This window comes from Haliotis asinina, chromosome 9, assembly GCF_037392515.1.
Source record: "Haliotis asinina isolate JCU_RB_2024 chromosome 9, JCU_Hal_asi_v2, whole genome shotgun sequence".
Classification (NCBI taxonomy): Eukaryota; Metazoa; Mollusca; class Gastropoda; order Lepetellida; family Haliotidae; genus Haliotis; species Haliotis asinina.
In genome coordinates this window covers 10,936,118-10,957,975 of record NC_090288.1, presented here as the reverse complement: position 1 = coordinate 10,957,975, position 21,858 = coordinate 10,936,118, and the positions used below count along the sequence as shown (strand labels likewise).

The 21,858-nt window shown below is 44.7% G+C and overlaps 2 protein-coding genes across 3 annotated transcripts; one reads left to right on the top strand and one right to left on the bottom strand.

Moving 5' to 3' along the window:
- Positions 1–739: 739 nt before the first annotated feature.
- On the top strand, positions 740–7,329 carry LOC137295662 (1-deoxyxylulose-5-phosphate synthase YajO-like). The gene is made up of 8 exons (XM_067827128.1): positions 740–924; positions 3,093–3,235; positions 3,918–4,059; positions 4,494–4,667; positions 4,865–4,962; positions 5,733–5,908; positions 6,146–6,285; positions 7,046–7,329. The coding sequence occupies exons 1-8, from the start codon at positions 817–819 to the stop codon at positions 7,166–7,168; spliced, it is 1,104 nt and encodes a 367-aa protein (XP_067683229.1). The 5' UTR covers positions 740–816; the 3' UTR covers positions 7,169–7,329.
- A 440-nt stretch (positions 7,330–7,769) lies between these two features.
- Positions 7,770–21,166, bottom strand: LOC137295660 (1-deoxyxylulose-5-phosphate synthase YajO-like). Of its 2 annotated transcripts, none has more exons than XM_067827126.1 (9): positions 21,038–21,166; positions 18,430–18,572; positions 17,184–17,325; positions 13,434–13,607; positions 12,894–12,991; positions 12,169–12,344; positions 11,841–11,980; positions 9,054–9,216; positions 7,770–8,120 (listed from the first exon to the last, which is right to left on the bottom strand). In XM_067827126.1, the coding sequence occupies exons 1-8, from the start codon at positions 21,143–21,145 to the stop codon at positions 9,094–9,096; spliced, it is 1,104 nt and encodes a 367-aa protein (XP_067683227.1). In that variant the 5' UTR covers positions 21,146–21,166; the 3' UTR covers positions 7,770–8,120; positions 9,054–9,093. The 2 variants fall into 2 exon arrangements, with proteins under 2 accessions (XP_067683227.1, XP_067683228.1); XM_067827127.1 differs by lacking the exon at positions 7,770–8,120 and adding an exon at positions 8,178–8,835 and having other exon boundaries at positions 21,038–21,156.
- Positions 21,167–21,858: the final 692 nt, after the last annotated feature.

Sequence of the window (21,858 nt, the reverse complement as noted above, 5' to 3'; positions counted from 1 at the left end):
AGTATGTTAAAGGAGCATTTCATTATTATTTAAGCTATGTGACCATGACTTTAAGCTGGACCATCTAGTGATGGACATCATGAGCATATGGCAACGCCATTGGCATAAGATAACATGCACCAGTTAGATCACCCGATCCTGTGGGTGACTCATATGTGGCCTCATAAGGACTGGTCTCTGTATATGAACCCTAACAAGAATTATCATGGTGGTAATAATGTGAGTGCCGTCATAAACAGGTCAGCAAAAGCATACTCTTAATACTATGCTACAAGAAGAGAGATGTAATTAGGAAACGCGCCTTTCAATCTTTATGTCATGAGTTGAGATTGGGCTTTAAATCACATCGGTATTATTCTAGCCACATAATGGAAAGTCAGCTTTCATAAACAGCTGAAGTACAAAGTACAGATGAGGTTTTACTATTTTAAAAACCCATACATCATTATTAAAACAACAGCAATGAGAAATACATAGTTGGTTTTAGATAGATTTCAAAGAAGGTATTCCACAGACAGTGAAGTGTTCTGGATGTAAAGATATCTAGATTACAGAAAGGAGGATATGTAATTCAGTAACATACAAATGCCTTCACACTGCTCGCAAAGTGAGGTTTCCAGATTAACAGAGTCTCGCTGTTTTCAGGTGAAAAGTGCTGTCCTACAGATGAATTATTGCTAAATGCAGAGTAACCAGAATAGGTCATATTGTGCAATAGCATGCTAAAATGAGTTACCCCACTTTGACCTGAGTTGATAACGATATAACCACGAGTGTCAACCCGCTGGCGTCGTCACAACTCACCGTACAACGAAGATGGCTGGAGTACCTGAGCAGAGCAAACTATCCTACAATTTCTTGGGGAAGTCTGGACTGAAGGTGGCCAACATATGTCTCGGCACGATGACGTTTGGAGATTCGGCGGTAAGTGGAAATGTTGACATTAAATGTTGCGAGAAAGACCTCAATCTTGAGGGTCTACCTGTATATTTACGTTAAGTCATGCCGTCCATAGAGTATATTTCTATCACCAAGCAGTTCGCCAATGTCTCACTTAGCCAAGATAACGCCTTTCAATGTCAGTAGGCCATCCTCTATCCCGATTATTCATTCATTAATTCAACCAATCCGTATACTGTTTATGGGCACGTTTGAAGAACGTCAGAATGTGACTATAGAACAAACTTTATGGATAACAACTCCTTTTATTCGGCTTGTTTTAAGAGCCGGCTGATTTGATTTGACGGTTTATAAATACAAAGAATAGATATCTTGATGGGAGCTGAATCTGGTTTGGGTCTTTTGGTAGATGACAGGGTATCATAGATGGATCAGGCGGTTATGTTTTGACGGATGGTGGTTCAGATGTACAAAGACTTTCTTCGGATGTTCTATTTCATCCTATAGTTTAGTTGAACATATGCTCTTGGCCCTTCTGGTGAATGTGTAAATGATGCCGGTCATGTCTTTCGGAGGATGGTTGGAGTTGTAGTTTATGTACTGATCCGGATAGGTGGGTTTTCTGTATACAGTGGTCTGGAGTTGGTCACAGTAGGTACGGGACAGAAGTACGTCATGGAAAAGGACAAGAACACCTGGTCCTGATTTCTCGAAACACACGTAAGTCTGAGTTTTGACCCTTAAGTTTAAGTTTTTACCCAAATTTGAGAAAATACATTTCCCAGAATGTACTGAAATTGATAATAAACTCAATCAAAAATAGTAGACAGTTTGAGGTTTGTGAATGTATTGCTTAAGTTGTTTGGGCTTTTATATTTTGAAAATGCAGTTGGGATAAAATGTCAGCTGTTTCCAATTGTCAGACTCAGTTTGAAATTTGAGTAAAAACATCAGTTTGTTTCGGGAAATCGGGGCCTGTTCAACCAACAAGATATCTTTTACCTACATTGGTAAACGGGTACATCAAATCAGACGACTCCGAAAACAAGCAGGCACCGACACCACCTCCGTGCCCTCCAGCGTCGACAACATGCTCTCTGCTAATGGAAGAAAACCATCCACCGTCAAACACAACAACCCGAAATATGTCATCTACAAAACTAATTGTGGTTGTGGACAGAGTCTATATAAGCGAAGCGCCCCGACCCATCAACACCCCAGTAAAAGAACATCAGTCCTCTGTTACTAGTTCCGACAGCAAATCAGCCATCTCTGACCATATCAAAGCAAGCCCCAATCATGAAACACGTTGGTCTGACATCAGCATTCTTGCTAACAATCAACAGACTTGACTAAAGTGAGGCTCACCGAAGCCATCAACGTCAAACGCCAACAACCCACCATCAGCCGAGAGCAAGGATACTTCATCCCATTATTCAGTCCTTCACCAAGCCCAATCTACTGCATAAAGTCTCCTGTATAAACATCTCACTTATAATTGTACATCACTGGCCTCATCAGCGAAGGTTTGGTCTCAACCAGCTCAAAATGTCTTGCCAGTTAAGTTAATTATGTTGTTTTCTTCGTGTTCCATTTATATGTGACAACGTTACAAGAATCTGTATCTCTCACGAATAAAAGAAGTTCTCCATAAAGTGCGTCCTATATTGCACTTTCCAACTTGTTCTTGTTCAAACGTATGAAAGATTAGAGGTGGAATTGAACCGGCATAAATTTAAATTTGAAAGATGGAATGTTTCGATATATTAGATAATATACTCTGTTTTCTTATCGCTCCAAATATTTCCTACTTCGATCATGTTGCCGTTCAAGTCTTTGATAAAAATAAAATAAAGATATCTTGGTTTCGGCGATTTTTTAAACGTTATTTCAAAACGATCCGAATTTCTTTTCGTTCCTAAAACTATCTAATCTTTACTTCGATTATGTTCTCGTTATTTCACTTCTTTCCCGACTTTGAATCCTTACTTCCACTATTTTCAAGAATATCCAAATTTTAAAAATGTATTTGAACAGACAAGAACATAATGCATATTACGAAAAAAAAACATAATCGAGGTAACGATAAAATCTGTTTCGACACAAAATAAACAAATAATTGATAGAACAACTCTCGATTTAAAAAAAAAACAACCTACATTTTGTAGTCTCAAGACTGTTTCATCTTACAGGTCAAGCGACCCGGTCAGGCCACAGAGGAGTACTCCCACCAGGTGCTTGACCGCTACGTCCAGTGGGGAGGCAACTTCCTCGACACCGCTGATGTCTATTCGCAAGGACTGTCCGAGAAGTTCATTGGATCCTGGCTGTCAAAGTATGTTATAATCGATGAGCAGTGCGAGGCACAGGGGTAAACCAACCGCAAATGGAATAGCGTGTGCAGTGAATACGTGTACATTTGAACTTCTAGAATCTGCTGGATCTGACGAAGGCTGTTGTACTGAATACAGGAGTGAGTGAGTGAGTGAGTGAGTGAGAGAGAGTCTATTTGATAAATGCTCCAGTTGTATCAGGTAGCACTATTTTGATGTAAGAGAAAGTCCTCAATAAGGTGACTGGTAGCTTCAGTTTTAAATATACAGAGTCAATACAAACGTATACGCATTTTTGATTATCAACAGAAATAGATTTAATTTGTAGCAAGGTGCAAAAAGGCTGTCAAACTCGTATGAATGGACAGGTGTTCGTTACCATGGTAAGCATGTCCTGCCCAGTAGGTTGTACCCGCAATCTGCAGAATTTGCAAGTATTAGTAGGCCGATACCACACAGCATTATTTCTGCTCTGGAAAAACTTGTATACAAACCAGACAAACAAGTGATTGATGAATGAGAAAGTCCAGTTGTTAAATTGGGATTACGACTAACATGCAGTCGTTCCGAGATATATTTGGAATGTGTAAAAGAAAAACGTTTTGGAAATAGATGAGTCTATGATCACTCTTTCTTTGTATTTTTGGTCCCAGAGCTTAATGTATTTCATCTTTTGTAATGCAGACAGTCACGTGAGCAGTTCGTTGTAGCCACTAAGGTCAGAGGTAACTCGGCGGTTGGTGTCGGACTCAGTCGTCGCCATATTGTCAACAGTATCGAGAGGAGTCTTGAGAGGCTTCAGACGGACTACGTGGATCTGTACCAGGTGAGTACTGACTGTAGTGTGTGGATCTGTACCAGGTGAGTACTGACTGTAGTGTGTGGATCTGTACCAGGTGAGTACTGACTGTAGTGTGTGGACCTGTACCAGGTGAGTACTGACTGTAGTGTGTGGATCTGTACCAGGTGACTACTGACTGTAGTGTGCGGATCTGTACCAGGTGAGTACTGACTGTAGTGTGTGGACCTGTACCAGGTGAGTACTGACTGTAGTGTGTGGACCTGTACCAGGTGAGTACTGACTGTAGTGTGTGGACCTGTACCAGGTTAGATCCTCAAGACTGCTCTCTTCCAGAATAACATAGGTGTACTGCCTGAAGTGGAACCAGGTTTACCTCACGCTTTTCTCCAATCCAAACCCACGATAGCGAGGCAATGACACAATTCCTAAGTGCGCTGGAATCATGTCACATCTTCCAGATGCACCTTTGGGATGATGGTACTCCTATTGAAGAAACACTACGCGCATTTGATGACCTGGTTCGATGTGGGAAGGTGCGCTACATCGGTGCCAGCAACGTGGTGGGCTGGCAGCTACAGAAGATAGTCTGTACATCGGAGAAGCTTGGCCTGAACCCCTGTATCAGCTTACAGGTAAAACATTATAACATTATAACATTCTTTAAATTGCGGGAGGACATTGTGACAAGAACGGTTCAATCACTCTTAGAACACATAACTGGAAAAACGCCATTATAACGATGTTATAACATGGACTTCATCACGCTGGATGATATGAACCTATTATTTTACACTTTAACCCGAATATTGCTACTCATTATTGTTTTCAGCAACAGTATAGCCTGGCGTGTCGGGAGACGGAGTTCGAACCCCTACAAGTGTGCAAGACCGAGGGATTAGGTGTGCTACCTTGGAGCCCTCTCAAGGGGTGAGTTGTAATTGGTGTACTGATTTAAGAAGCAAATAGTCAGGCAGCATATTTATCGAACATTACACAAGTGACAGTTTAGTGATGATGTCTCGGTGACCCCTCAACAGTCAGTAGAGGTGTCTTGCAGAACCTTCAATGGGGTGTTAATATTTGAAAGGTTTGGGGCGGTTTTAGCCCAGATGTTCACTTGTCAAGCCAGGTTAGTTTCTGTACATGGGTACAATCTGTGAAGCTAAACACCCTATGTCCCCTGCTGAGGTATGGCTTGAATATTGAAAAAAGCATCGTAAAACCCTACCCACTAACTCAGTTTGGTAATTCACTCACACTTGAAGGTCTGATAATAGCGTGGAGGACTTTGGGCTACAGAGGAATAAATGTTCTAGGTATTTCTGTAATGGTGACGCAGAGATACATCAGTGGCGTCCAGATGGCCGTTGAACAATACACTGCCTCGACGATTCCTCCACAGTTAAGTAATAGTGTCCTTGAGGTCTTTGAAATTTGCCGGTGATATGTCCTGGATATCGGTACGGGTGAGATATCCTGGATATCTCTATATGGTGCATTAGTATTAACGTGAATGTTTAATGTCTTTTCCCTGATTGAAGTAACTCTGCATCAAGGTCTTCAGTAAATGCATAATCAAACATCCTCTCGATGTCAGAGGGTTATAAGCTATATTGTGAAGATGTGTGATTCCTTAACAGAAGGTCAGTTAGTGCAGATCAGAATGGGTAATCAAACATAACAGATGACTTAAACAGAGGCCTGCTGTCTGGGAAGTACACAAGAGACTCTCCACCGACAAGTGGGCGCCTGGGTTGGGTGAGAGAAGATGAGAAACGAGCAGGTCAGCCCATGCCAGGCTGGAGCGCTCTGGAAGGGAATAATCAGATCTGGAACATCATTGATGCACTGCGGGACATCGCTACGACACATGGTAGGTAGAGTTTTAAGAGCGAATGCTTCTTACACACAACTACAACTACACATCTCTGTAAGAAATCTGACAGACAATATGGAAATCATCGTAGACTCTGTGATGAACCCTGTAGATCTTGTGACGGACGTAACAGATATTGTAACAATTCCAGTAACTACTGAGGATAATACCTTGTGTTAAGTTGTTTGGTAAGCAAGATGAAAGTATGAAACTGTATGGCGTTTTCTCCACCAGGGAAGTCCATGGCCCAGGTGTCACTACGCTGGCTGCTACAAAAGGATGTTGTTCCATCAGTAATCATCGGAGCCACATCCCTGGAACAGCTGGATGACAACTTGGGAGCTGCTAGTGGCTGGACACTGTCTTCAGAGGAGGTGAGTCTGTGATATATGGATGGTAATCTAGACACTGCTAGTGAGTGGACATTTCCTCCTGAGGAAAAGACAGATGGATGACCACAAGGTATGGTTGGGCGCTGTCATCGGAGGAGGTGAGTTTGTAAGGCTGTGTCTAAGGGTTGAGTTCAGTCTGGCACAACTTTGGACACTTTGGTGCTGCTAGATACTGTGCGATATCTTCAGAGGAGGAACGTCTGGCACAGCTTTTGGACGACGTAGGTGCTGCTACAGGCTGGACAAAATCTTCTGAGGAGGGACGTCTGTGATAGATGGATGAAAGGCCGTAAGCTGCTCGTGGCTGGACGATGCGTTTAGAGCAGTCCGTGATAGTGGATGGGCGCTGTCTGCAGATGAGGTGAGCCTACGAGAGGTGACTGACAACCAGCCGTTGTGTGACGCCAGACGCTGTGTCCACAATGGGTGACTCTGTGGCCGAAACAGAGGCAACTAATATTAATAGCCCTTATATGTAAAGACGACGTTTACAAAGTGTTGCTAGTACATGATGAGTCAATCAAACACCATATGTTCACGTGTCTGTTGTGCAAATGATTAGCCTAACCATGCTTTTCAGATGGCACGACTGGAAGATTACAACATGGAAACTACTCAGGTTATTTCCCAGGGTCCTATGACTTCATCGTAATTTTGCCACTACACAAGGCATCAGGCAATATCAAATCACAAGATGATTTCTGTTTGTCATACAAATTATCAAGTTCACTATGCTTTTCAGATGGCACGACTGGACGAAGTGTCTCAACCCAGAGTACCGTATCCATATGAAATGATTTGGAGACACAACAAGTCTCGGCGCAATCCCTACCAGTTATCGTACCTCGTCTCCAACTCACACTGATCACAGCAAACTCATTCCCTCCTCATCTCTATGCACCTATATTCGCCTCCTATCGTCACTGAGAGGTTCTGTTGTCCGTTGCTTGATCGTTACCTTACAGAATTACTTTATATCATCTGATGTGTACGAGAGCTGTATGAAATAAACGGTTTGAAATGTTCTGAGCCTACCTTCTCTTTTTTCTAGTATTTACGTACAGAAGACAGTCTGTATTTCCTTAATACCGAAACTTCCATCCTGATTCGTTCACATCCGGGTTACAACTGGTCTTCAGAAACTTATGCTTGTGTTAAGAGGCGACTAATGGGATGGGTGGTTAGATCCGCTGACTTGGTTGACAAATGTCACTGTATCCCAGTTGCGTCGATCGATGCTCATGCTGTTGATCAGTGGATTTCTGGTCCAGATTCGATTATTTACAGACCGCTGTCATATGTAATGCTGAGTGCCGCGATAAAATACCAAACAAGACCAAACCAACCCTCACTAAACACATAGTTAGATGATTGGTAAAGATAATTACTCGAACGTGTTTACGACAGAACACACAATCAACATAACGAATATACTATGAAAGAAAAAGAAACGCAAAAGTCAACAATTTGAATATCTGACTGAGTTTTACTGATATTCATACAACATGAATATGATGTTCTCGTGTACATGCATCAGGAGTGATTTGTTCGGGTACGGCAAAAAAGTGAAAGTGGAGGAAGCACATGCACGCATCAATATAGGAGCGTGGCGGCCAAATACACCAACATGAAATGAATGTAGGACAGAAATTGCTGAACATAAATGGTGGTCTTTAAAATGGCCTGTTTTCACTGTTTACAAAGACAAATTAAACAGTCAGTAACAAGTTTAACATCACTGTCTCTCGTGGTCGATCCCCACATGTTGAGTCACTATTTCTGGGGTTAACTTGACAGGACTGCCGATTACATGTTCTCTGCAATAAAAGCAAACAAACAAAAATCAACAAAAAAACTAAAAACAACAAAGGGAAAACAGTTTCAAATCTTTATTGTACAAACAATCAGCAGATCATAGCAAATTGGTCACAGTTCACAAATCATTGTCTCTGACCGAGGTTCATTGTGAGTGAGCAAGCGAGTTTAGTTTCACACCACTTTCAACAATATTCCAGCACTATTATGGCGGAGAACACCAGAAATGGACTTCACACATTGTACCCATGTGGCGAATCGAACCCAGGCTTCTGTGTGAGGAGTGAACGCTTTAACCATTAGATTACCCCACCGTCATAGGTTCATTACGGAAATAGATGCAACAAAACCCTTTCCACATCCATGAGAAATCTCTGTATAATTGTAACAATATAATGAGTTTATATTTGTTTCACCAGTATTACATCTAGCTGTACGATGTCGTTTGTAAACAAAACCAGTCTAGACCAGACAAAACCAGACCAGAAACACATGGAGAATGGAATGTCAAGATGAAGGTCATCTGTTATAAATATCTCGTATGGCCAGACCTGCCTGTCATCGTCGCCCCTTCTAACCAATTATTAAGAAATGTGGCGAAAGGAATGTCTATGCACTCGTCCTGTAGTGCGCATGTCCGTGGCTTTTCCAGACGTGATGGCAAGCTTGCATCAAGATCGTCCAATAACTGTTGGGTGGGGGTTTAGATCTGGATATCTAGAAGGAAGTGGCAGTGTGCGCATTCATGTTTGGCAGCATGTTCATCTTTGACTTTCATTTAGGCGTTTAATATTTTCACAGCTAAAATCATTTCAATTTATCCATAACTGGACCTAGAAAAAGCTGATAAGTTATTTGATACATTCAATATAATTCTGCGCACAATCTCTGTATGGATGGTATTTCATGGTTCTGATATGCGATGTCTCACGTACAAGCCCAGCTGGTGGCTCTGTGCATGGCAGGTTGTTGTGATCAGTCTGAGTTGGAGACGAGGTACGATGACTGGTAGGGATTGCGCCGAGACCTGTTGAGTCTCCAAATAATTTCATATGGATACGGTACTCCGGGTTGCGACACTTCGTCCAGTCGAGCCATCTGAAAAACAGAGTCATCTTGAGAAACTGCATGATAGAAAAAACCCGAACGATTTGAATTTATCATGTGACGTACCGGCGACACAAGTTAATGCCATAATTCAGCGTAAGTCTGTGCATTCTTATCTTCACATGATTCACCAGATGTTCTTTTGTATTTTATCGTCGTCTCCGATTTCATCAAGGTAATGCACGCTTTGACATGCAGAAGGAGGAGCGCATCACAATGAGACCCTGATTTTCATTAAGATATGAGCAGCGCCCAGCTTTCCATTCTTCAATCCCAATAAAAATAATGTCCACTTCGGCGTCACCATGCTATACCAGATTCGCATCTTTAGAAGACTGTCCAGTCACTATAGTTTGCAGCACCAGACTGCCACTCAGCTTTCACCTCCCTACAGACCAGTGTCTAGTCTCAAAGAGCTCCGATGCTATCCATTTATTATTTAGAAGACAGTGTCCAGTTATTAGCAATACCCAATTGTCGCTCAGCTGTTACAGACACACCTTCTCTGAAGGTAGGGGCAAGTCACAAGAAATGTGTCCAGATTGTTATCCATCTGTTCCAGACTTACCGCCTCTGAAATGAGTGTCCGGCCTCTAGCAGCTCTCAGGTTGTCATCCAGGCTGTTCCAGACACACCTCCTCTGAAGACAGTGTCCAGCCACTTGCAGCTCTCAGGTTATCATCCAGCTGTCCCAGACTTACCTCCTCTGAAGACAGTGTCCAGCCACTAGCAGTTTCCTGGTTGTCATCCATCTGTTCCAGACACACCACCTCTGAAGGCAGTGCCCAGCCACTTGCAGCTCCCAGGTTGTCTTCCAGCTGTTACAGACTCACCTCCTCTGAAGACAGTGTCCAGCCACTAGCAGCTCCCAGGTTGTCATCCAGCTGTCCCAGACTCACCTCCTGTGAAGACAGTGTCCAGCCACTAGCAGCTCCCAGGTTGTCATCCAGCTGTCCCAGACTTACCTCCTCTGAAGACAGTGTCCAGCCACTAGCAGTTTCCTGGTTGTCATCCATCTGTTCCAGACACACCACCTCTGAAGGCAGTGCCCAGCCACTAGCAGCTCCCAGGTTGTCTTCCAGCTGTTACAGACTCACCTCCTCTGAAGACAGTGTCCAGTCACTTGCAGCTCCCAGGTTGTCATCCAGCTGTTACAGACTCACCTCCTCTGAAGACAGTGTCCAGCCACTAGCAGCTCCCAGGTTGTCTTCCAGCTGTTACAGACTCACCACCTCTGAAGGCAGTGCCCAGCCACTTGCAGCTCCCAGGTTGTCTTCCAGCTGTTACAGACTCACCTCCTCTGAAGACAGTGTCCAGTCACTTGCAGCTCCCAGGTTGTCTTCCAGCTGTTACAGACTCACCTCCTCTGAAGACAGTGTCCAGCCACTAGCAGCTCTCAGGTTGTCTTCCAGCTGTTACAGACTCACCACCTCTGAAGACAGTGCCCAGCCACTTGCAGCTCTCAGGTTGTCATCCAGCTGTTACAGACTCACCTCCTCTGAAGACAGTGTCCAGCCACTTGCAGCTCCCAGGTTGTCATCCAGCTGTTACAGACTCACCTCCTCTGAAGACAGTGTCCAGCCACTAGCAGCTCCCAGGTTGTCTTCCAGCTGTCCCAGACTCACCTCCTCTGAAGACAGTGTCCAGCCACTAGCAGCTCCCAGGTTGTCTTCCAGCTGTTACAGACTCACCACCTCTGAAGACAGTGTCCAGCCACTTGCAGCTCTCAGGTTGTCATCCAGCTGTTCCAGACTTACCTCCTCGCAAGACAGTGTCCAACTACTTGCAGCTCCCAGGTTGTCATCCAGCTGTCCCAGACTTACCTCCTCTGAAGACAGTGTCCAGTCACTCGCAGCTCTCAGGTTGTCATCCAGCTGTTCCAGACACACCTCCTCTGAAGACAGTGTCCAGTCACTCGCAGCTCTCAGGTTGTCATCCAGCTGTTCCAGACTTACCTCCTCTGAAGACAGTGTCCAGCCACTTGCAGCTCCCAGGTTGTCATCCAGCTGTCCCAGACTTACCTCCTCTGAAGACAGTGTCCAGTCACTAGCACCTCCCAGGTTGTCATCCAGCTGTTCCAGACACACCTCCTGTGAAGACAGTGTCCAGCCACTAGCAGTTTCCCGGTTATCATCCATCCGTTCCAGACACACCTCCTCTGAAGACAGTGTCCAGCCACTAGCACCTCCCAGGTTGTCATCCAGCTGTTCCAGACACACCTCCTCGGAAGACAGTGTCCAGCCACTAGCAGCTCTCAGGTTATCATCCAGCTGTTCCAGACACACCTCCTGTGAAGACAGTGTCCAGCCACTAGCACCTCCCAGGTTGTCATCCAGCTGTTCCAGACACACCTCCTCTGAAGACAGTGTCCAGCCACTAGCAGCTCTCAGGTTGTCATCCAGCTGTTCCAGACTTACCTCCTCTGAAGACAGTTTCCAGCCACAAGCAGTTTCCACGTTATCATCCATCTGTTCCAGACACACCACCTCTGAAGGCAGTGCCCAGCCACTTGCATGTCCCAGGTTGTCATCCATCTGTTCCAGACTTACCTCCTCAGAAGTGAGTGTCCAGCCTCTAACAGTTCCCAAGTTGTCATCCATCTGTTCCAGACTCACCTCCTCCGAAGACAGTGTCCAGCCACTTGCAGCTCCCAGGTTGTCATCAAGCTGTTTCAGAGTCGTGGCTCCAATGATGACTGATGGGACAATGTCCTTCTGTAGCAGCCAGCGGAGAGACACCTGGGCCACAGATTTGTCTGTGGACAAAACGTATGTTTCAAGTTGTGTCTAAATAGTATTTCATATAGCATCTTCCAGGTTTGTCACAATGTATTTCCGTTTTTTTGTACGGTCTACCGGGATATTGGTAACTTCTTCTAAGTTTCTGAGATTGTCTATCACAGATTCATAATATTCATCTGGTGTTATTAGGTGCTGTGCGTACCTCGTGCCTTTGCGATGTCCAGCACTGTGTCGATGATGTTCCAAATCTGATCATTCCCTTCTATGGAGCTCCAGTCTGGAGAGGATTCATTTGTTCGTTTCACATCTCCTCTCGCCCAACCCAGGCGCCCACTTGTTGGGGGAGTGTCTCGTATGTACTTCCCAGAAAGCAGGCCTCTGCGTAAATCATTTGAGCAACAACGTTACCACTAACACGCCTTCATATAGTCACTGTCTCTGTGAGGATGTCTCTGTTGGTCTTCATTTAACGACACATTTACTGTAGAGAGTTACTCCATGTTTCGTGGTCTGGCACGCAAAGACATCAACGAGAATACTGGTATACCATTTAGTGATACCCAGGTCAACTCACACCAAGCGAGGTATCCACTAAACAACTGTTCCATGTTTGCAAGATCTCCAAGACACCGTTACTAAATCGCTGAGTGATCCTTATAAACTATTAATGAAGTATTGACTAACAACCCTTACATTACTACTAAATCGTGTCGAGGTCTTTAGTACATCACTACAGAACTGTTGAGGGATCTCCAGGGCATCACTGTAGAATTGTTGAGGGATCTCCAGGACATCACTACAGAACTGTAAACTCCACCACAAAACTGTTAAGTGATCGCCACTTAATTCATTCATGCCAAATTGTCCATTGATATTTCCCTAGAATTTGATTGATGACGCAATGCACCATTTATACACCCAACTCACCCCTTGAGAGGGCTCCAAGGCAGCACCCCTATTCCTTCCGTCTTGCAAACCTGGAGGGGTTCGAACTCCGTCTCACGACATACCAGGCTGTACTGTTGCTGAACAATATACATTGAGGTCTTATAAATATGCCAATCCACAATAATTCAAACGCTGTGAATACAATGCTTTACCATACACTCAGTACCTGCTCCTTAAACATTACCCAAAAGTTGTGAATCATTGTTTACTACATAAACTACTGGTTAGTGTCCCCCAGTCTTGAAATTTGGAGCGGTTATAATTATAGTATAACTGGATCATTCCTTCTTAGACCTGTGAATTGCAGAACAGAAAGCAAAACAACTTAGTTGTATTTCAAACATCATGGTTATACCATTCTTTCACTTCAGGGAAGGTGAGGAAGCCGAATGCTTAAAGCGTTCACTCGTCACGCTGAAGATACGGGTTTGATTCTCAACACGAGGTACCCATTGACATCTGGGTGGGCTAAGACACATAGTCACAATCCACGTTTCATGCTACAATATCTGATCTTACCTGTAAGCTGACAAGGGGGTTCAGGCCCAACTTCTCTGATGTACAGACTATCTTCTGTAGCTGCCAACCCGTCACGTTGCTGGCACCGACGTAGCGCACCTTCCCACATCGAACTAGGTCATCAAATGCACGGAGTGTTTCTTCAATAGGAGTGCCATCATCCCAAATGTGTAACTACAATAGGAAGATGTTCAACTGCTTCAGTGAGGTTTACAGCCAATCAGAGATGGAACGATGCTATCATATCACTTGTTTAAGTATGGACTGAGGCTTTGCTAGAGTTGATTCTATATCATTGACAACAGCTCATACCGACTGGATACACTCCAAGTCCAAACACTACAGTCAGTACTTTCTTCATACAGATCCACACACTACAGGCAGTAGTGACCTGGAACAGATCCTACACTGCAGTCAGTATTCACCTGGTACAGATCTACGCACTACAGTCAGAACTCACCTGGTACAGATCCACGCACTACAGTCAGTACTCACGTGGTACAGATCCACGCACTACAATCAGCACTCACCTGGTACAGATCCACGCACTACAATCAGTACTCACCTGGTACAGATCCACGCACTACAGTCAGTACTCACCTGGTACAGATCCACGCACTACAATCAGTACTCACCTGGTACAGATCCACGCACTACAGTCAGTACTCACCTGGTACAGATCCACGCACTACACTCAGTACTCACCTGGTACAGATCCACGCACTACAATCAGCAGTCACCAGGTACAGATCCACGCACTACAGTCAGTACTCACCTGGTACAGATCCACGCACTACAATCAGCACTCACCCGGTACAGATCCACGCACTACAGTAAGCACTCACCTGGTACAGATCCACGCACTACAGGCAGTACTCACCTGGTACAGATCCACGCACTACAGTCAGTACTCACCTGGTACAGATCCACACACTACACTCAGTAGTCACCTGGTACAGATCCACGCACTACAATCAGCACTCACCTGGTACAGATCCACGCACTACACTCAGTACTCACCTGGTACAGATCCACGCACTACAGTCAGTACTCACCTGGTACAGATCCACGCACTACACTCAGTAGTCACCATGTACAGATCCACGCACTACACTCAGTAGTCACCTGGTACAGATCCACGCACTACAATCAGCAGTCACCTGGTACAGATCCACGCACTACAGTCAGTAGTCACCTGGTACAGATCCACGCACTACAATTTCTATTCACCCGGTACAGATCCACGCTCTAGAGTCAGTACTCACCTGGTACAGATCCACGCACTAGAGTCAGTACTCACCTGGTACAGATCCACGCACTACAATCAGCACTCACCTGGTACAGATCTACGCACTACACTCAGTAGTCACCTGGTACAGATCGACGCACTACAATCAGCACTCACCTGGTACAGATCCACGCACTACAATCAGCACTCACCTGGTACAGATCCACGCACTACAATCAGCAGTCACCTGGTACAGATCCACGCACTACAATCAGCACTCACCTGGTACAGATCCACGCACTACAATCAGCACTCACCTGGTACAGATCCACGCACTACACTCAGTAGTCACCTGGTACAGATCCACGCACTACAATCAGCACTCACCTGGTACAGATCCACGCACTACAGTCAGCACTCACCTGGTACAGATCCACGCACTAGAGTCAGTACTCACCTGGTACAGATCCACGCACTACAATCAGCACTCACCTGGTACAGATCCACGCACTACACTCAGTAGTCACCAGGTACAGATCCACGCACTACAATCAGCACTCACCTGGTACAGATCCACGCACTACACTCAGTAGTCACCAGGTACAGATCCACGCACTACAATCAGCACTCACCTGGTACAGATTCACGCACTACAATCAGCACTCACCTGGTACAGATCCACGCACTACAATCAGCACTCACCTGGTACAGATCCACGCACTACAATCAGCACTCACCTGGTACAGATCCACACACTACACTCAGTAGTCACCAGGTACAGATCCACGCACTACAATCAGCACTCACCTGGTACAGATCCACGCACTACAATCAGCACTCACCTGGTACAGATCCACGCACTACACTCAGTAGTCACCAGGTACAGATCCACGCACTACAATCAGCACTCACCTGGTACAGATCCACGCACTACAATCAGCACTCACCTGGTACAGATCCACACACTACAATCAGCACTCACCTGGTACAGATCCACGCACTACAATCAGCACTCACCTGGTACAGATCCACGCACTACACTCAGTAGTCACCTGGTACAGATCCACGCACTACAATCAGCACTCACCTGGTGCAGATCCACGCACTACAGTCAGTTGTCACCATGTACAGATCCACGCACTACACTCAGTAGTCACCTGGTACAGATCCAAGCACTACAATCAGCACTCACCTGGTACAGATCCACGCACTACACTCAGCACTCACCTGGTACAGATCCACGCACTTCAATCAGCACTCACCTGGTACAGATCGACGCACTACAATCAGCACTCACCTGGTACAGATCCACGCACTACACTCAGTAGTCACCTGGTACAGATCCACGCACTACAATCAGCACTCACCTGGTACAGATCCACGCACTACAATCAGCACTCACCTGGTACAGATCCACGCACTACAATCAGCACTCACCTGGTACAGATCCATGCACTACACTCAGTAGTCACCTGGTACAGATCGACGCACTACACTCAGTACTCACCTGGTACAGATCCACGCACTACAATCAGCACTCACCTGGTGCAGATCCACGCACTACAGTCAGTAGTCACCAGGTACAGATCCACGCACTACACTCAGTAGTCACCAGGTACAGATCCAAGCACTACAATCAGCACTCACCTGGTACAGATCCACGCACTACACTCAGTAGTCACCTGGTACAGATCCACGCACTACAATCAGCACTCACCTGGTGCAGATCCACGCACTACAGTCAGTAGTCACCATGTACAGATCCACGCACTACACTCAGTAGTCACCTGGTACAGATCCAAGCACTACAATCAGCACTCACCTGGTACAGATCCACGCACTACACTCAGCACTCACCTGGTACAGATCCACGCACTTCAATCAGCACTCACCTGGTACAGATCGACGCACTACAATCAGCACTCACCTGGTACAGATCCAAGCACTACAATCAGCACTCACCTGGTACAGATCCACGCACTACACTCAGTAGTCACCTGGTACAGATCCACGCACTACAATCAGCACTCACCTGGTACAGATCCACGCACGACACTCAGTAGTCACCTGGTACAGATCGACGCACTACAATCAGCACTCACCTGGTACAGATCCAAGCACTACACTCAGTAGTCACCAGGTACAGATCCACGCACTACAATCAGCAGTCACCTGGTACAGATCCACGCACTACACTCAGTAGTCACCAGGTACAGATCCACGCACTACACTCAGTAGTCACCAGGTACAGATCCACGCACTACAATCAGCAGTCACCAGGTACAGATCCACGCACTACACTCAGTAGTCACCTGGTACAGATCCACGCACTACACTCAGTAGTCACCTGGTACAGATCCACGCAATACAATCAGCAGTCACCTGGTACAGATCCACGCACTACACTCAGTAGTCACCAGGTACAGATCCACGCACTACACTCAGTAGTCATCTGGTACAGATCCACGCAATACAATTACTACTCACCTGGAACAGATCCACGCACTACAGTCAGTACTCACCTGGTACAGATCCACATAGTCCGTCTGAAGCCTCTCAAGACTTCGCTGGATACTGTTGACAATATGGCGACGACTGAGTCCGACCCCAATCGGAGTCGTTACTCTCACCTTTGTTGCTATAACGAACTGCTCACGTGACTGTCTTTAAAAAAAATTCAAGGAAGTATAAATGTCGATCCTTCAAATATCGATAACTTCAAATATTTTTCTTCACAGAAAGACGTCGAACTTTTGCGTTGTGCCGACCTGGCATATCATATTTATTGCTTACAGTTCTCAATAATAGGTAGCAAATATCAAGCTAGACCGTCCATGGTGTTTCTGTCGTCATTCTAAAGATGCATGTACCAAAACAGGATGCTGTGCAACAATAGGACCCGTAAGTAGGTCATGTTACTTCGCGAGACTTTAGTACTTCCGGTGAGACACAACGTATAGTACCTTTTCGAATGGTCTCATGTTTGTCGGTTTTCAGTAGGCGACCCAAGATCCTTGCAGGCATAACAAATTTCCGATCTAACCCTCCCCAAATCAGCCAGCTGTTACGATTGTCAACAGCTGTGACAGCCAAGCAAGTTGTACACTTGATTCGGTCTAGTAAAGTTATATTTGGCGGTCATGCAATTTGGAACCAGAACTTGCTCTTGAATATGCACTTGTCACCAGAAACATGGTACCGGAAGGACGCTGGGCCCGTCTTGGATGTCGCAACTTGGAGTGCGCAAAGGGAAACGGGATCCGGCCTCGTATCAGAAGTAGCGCCTCGCGAGACGTACAGGCCCTCCTGCACTCGTTTTACCAAATCCGCCACCAAACCGAGTCTGGGACCAGAATGCGAGACTGTCTCTCACACTATCAAAACAATCCGGAGGTAATATAAATGATTTTCACATTAATACGTCAAATTGCGGTAAAAAATTGATCCATGCTTCTTGGTGCTGGTTTCTGACGTGATAATGTTTGTATTCAAATTTTGACCATGTTTGCTATCTATGTTATCTCGATTGCTCTATGAAAGTTTGTTGGCATTTTCTAAAAGTTCTCAGCACTAAACACATTAATACCATGAATTGGATTCACTTACAGACTCACCCACACACTCTGGTTTCTATTTTTGTGCAGTAACTCTGGTGTGTAAACACGGAATCAGCAGATCCTGGTACTTCAAAGACGTATTACTTCGCCAGTAACCACTGGTCTACCTACGTTCTCACACTGCTAATCCGTCTGGTCCAATATAACATACTTCGCTAGCCACGATCCAATGAACTTCTCAGATTGTCCTTGCGAGTAGATATCGGCAGTATCGATGAAGTTGCCTCCCCACTGGACGTAGCGGTCAAGCACCTGGTGGGAGAACTCCTCTGTGGCTTGGCCAGGTCGTTTGTTCTGTAATGCAAAGAAAAGTCATTTGACTCAGCAATGCAAACAAACACGCTTCCTTTGTGTTTCCGTTGATTCTGAACAATTCCAGGAAACTGTCCAGTTTGTGACCGAACATGTGTTGTGTTGGGAACCTTATCCCAGTGTCAGCATCGCTGATTGATTGTAGCAAGCGTTTAGTTACAAATTTGAAGGTGACATCGAAATGCTGGTTCAGAACAGTCCGTGTTTATCAGAGCTGAGGCACCTAAGACTTGCTAAACCATTGTGGATTTCAGTTGGATTGTTGTTTCAGCTATTTTCAGTGTGGAACAGGAATCATTTGTATAAAAATATAGTTTACTATATCATCTATGAAAATGATACAATTTTCTTCTTGGACGAGCCTTTCTTCTACGTTCATGATACTTTCATCTACGTTCATGATACGTTACCTCTATGCTCATGATACATTATGTCTACGTTCATGATATGTTACGTCTACGGTCATGATACGTTACTTCTACGTCGCTGATACGTTACTTCTACGTTTATCATACGTCATGTCTACGGTCGTGATACTTTCATCTCATTATATGTTACGCCTACGTTCATGATACGTTACGTCTACGTTCATGATATGTTACGTCTACGTTCGTGATACGTTACGTCTACGTTCATGATACTTTACGTCTACGTTCGTGATATGTTACGTTTACGTTCGTGATATGTTACGTCTACGTTCGTGATACGTTACGTCTACGTTCATGATATGTTACGTCTACGTTCATGATATGTTACGTCTACGTTCATGATACGTTACGTCTACGTTCATGATACTTTACGTCTACGTTCATGATACGTTACGTCTACGTTCATGATACTTTACGTCTACGTTCATGATACGTTACGTCTACGTTCATGATACTTTACGTCTACGTTCATGATACGTTACGTCTACGTTCATGATACTTTACGTCTACGTTCATGATACGTTACGTCTACGTTCATGATACTTTACGTCTACGTTCATGATACTTTACGTCTACGTTCATGATACGTTACGTCTACGGTCATGATACGTTACGTCTACGTTCATGATACTTTACGTCTACGTTCATGATACGTTACGTCTACGTTCATGATACTTTACGTCTACGTTCATGATACGTTACGTCTACGTTCATGATACTTTACGTCTACGTTCATGATACGTTACGTCTACGTTCATGATACTTTACGTCTACGTTCATGATACGTTACGTCTACGTTCATGATACGTTACGTCTACGTTCATGATACGTTACGTCTACGTTCATGATACTTTACGTCTACGTTCATGATACGTTACGTCTACGTTCATGATACTTTACGTCTACGTTCATGATACGTTACGTCTACGGTCATGATGTTGTCATCTATGTCGAATATACATCTATCATATCATCTACACATCAAATATGTCATTATAGATGACATTTTTTACTTTTTTTTCTGGATTCCCAATGCAATCCAAATATTCCGGTCAATACACATTCTCCCAATGATTCTCCGAGAACTGAATCACTCGGGGATTCGTTATAGAAAACAGTTCCGGTCCGAAATCGAGTAAATCTCAAAAGGTGAAGTGTATATTTTGTAAACGAGTTTATGTTGACAAAAGACGTTGTCATATCATCAGCATTAAACTGATCCAATGGACTCAAATGCTTTGAACTTGGAAATAAGAAATAATAATGCTCGCACGCACGCGCACTGTCACTGTGCTTGCATTGATAAAAGTTATCGTGCACGGTGTAAATATAGTGCAACGTTCAAAACTATACATGCTGTGGTTATACTTGTAAAGTAGCCTATAGGTATGAAAATGCGTATATGTTTGTATAAATAGGTGTACCCATCAGTGTTTGCAATACTTTAATTTGCCAGTTGGCCATCAGGGCCTGCGGCCGCCTGCAGGTTTTAAAATCTACAGGCCCTGAATGAAACCTGCGGGCCCATCGTGTTACAGTCAACCCAACAACAAAAAACATAAAAAACAAACAAACGAAATAAGCTACACCGGTCACAGCATCGTGCTGTTTCTATAAAATCAATTAGCGAACCCTATGGCGCAGAGAGACGTGTTTATTTGTTGAAGACTGGTGTGGACATTCCTATGAGTAAAGCTCTGAAATACCAAGAAGTTAAACTTAGTTAAAGTAACATGACAGATCATGGGTGATATCCCCAACGTTAACAAAGGGTACAAAACAAGGGAAACCGAAGGCAACAAGGGCCTACAGATATTTGAAACTGCCAGCCCAATGAAATAACAACCGGCGCTGGATCTCCGGGCAGGCGATTATTTCGAACGCCGATACCCATTGCAACTCAGCCCAAAAGCATAGTGACGCATTGCTCCAGAAACTGTGCACAGTGGCGAGAGATTACGCAACACATGTAGACAATCAGCGTAGAGGTCAAACTTTCAACTTCCCCTACCCACTTACCGCTGACTCCCCAAACGTCAACGTGCCAAGGCCAATGTTGGCCACCTTCAGTCCAGACCTCCCCAGGAAGTTGTAGGACAGTCTACTCTCCGCTGGTACAGCTGCCATCTTTGGTGTCGGGCGAATGATGACGACACCAGCGGGTTGACACTAGTGTTTTATCGCGATCACCTGATTGGCAAAAGCAGTTAACCCTACCTAGCATGATGTAACTCAGTATTATCGTGCTTTGTTTACTTTTAACAGGCCGCATTTGGCAACAAATTTACTGGAGGATAGCACCTCATATCTTCCGTAAAGGAGGTTCAGCGCCACAAGCACCCAGGGATGACCGTCAGAGCTTCTAAGAGGACTAAACACTGCAGCCTTGCCGGCCTGGACACCTCACCATTCGGACATGTACAAAGGAAACATCTTAGTTTGATTTAGTCATATACTCTGTAATCTGGACATCCATTTGTCCGGGATCTCAGTGTGAACTGTATGGGTGGATAAACGGGTTTCCGGACATACTTAAAGAAGACACGTTCATCATGATAGAAAAAAAACGTAAGTCACATTTTGTGGATGATATCTCTGAACGTGGATGTTTATGATATTACAGATCATCAATGTCATGACCATGAAAATCCGGGTAATATTTACTTTAACATTTAAAGAACTCACCCTAGATTTTCGGAGCAATCATAACACTACGACAATCGTAAGTGTTAATGTATGGGACCAACGACTATCTTAGCGCCGAGAGAGGTTTGAAAATACTATGTCTCAGTATGTGTCAGTCAAATAAAATGTCAGGAAAGGCACCCAGGACATCTTAA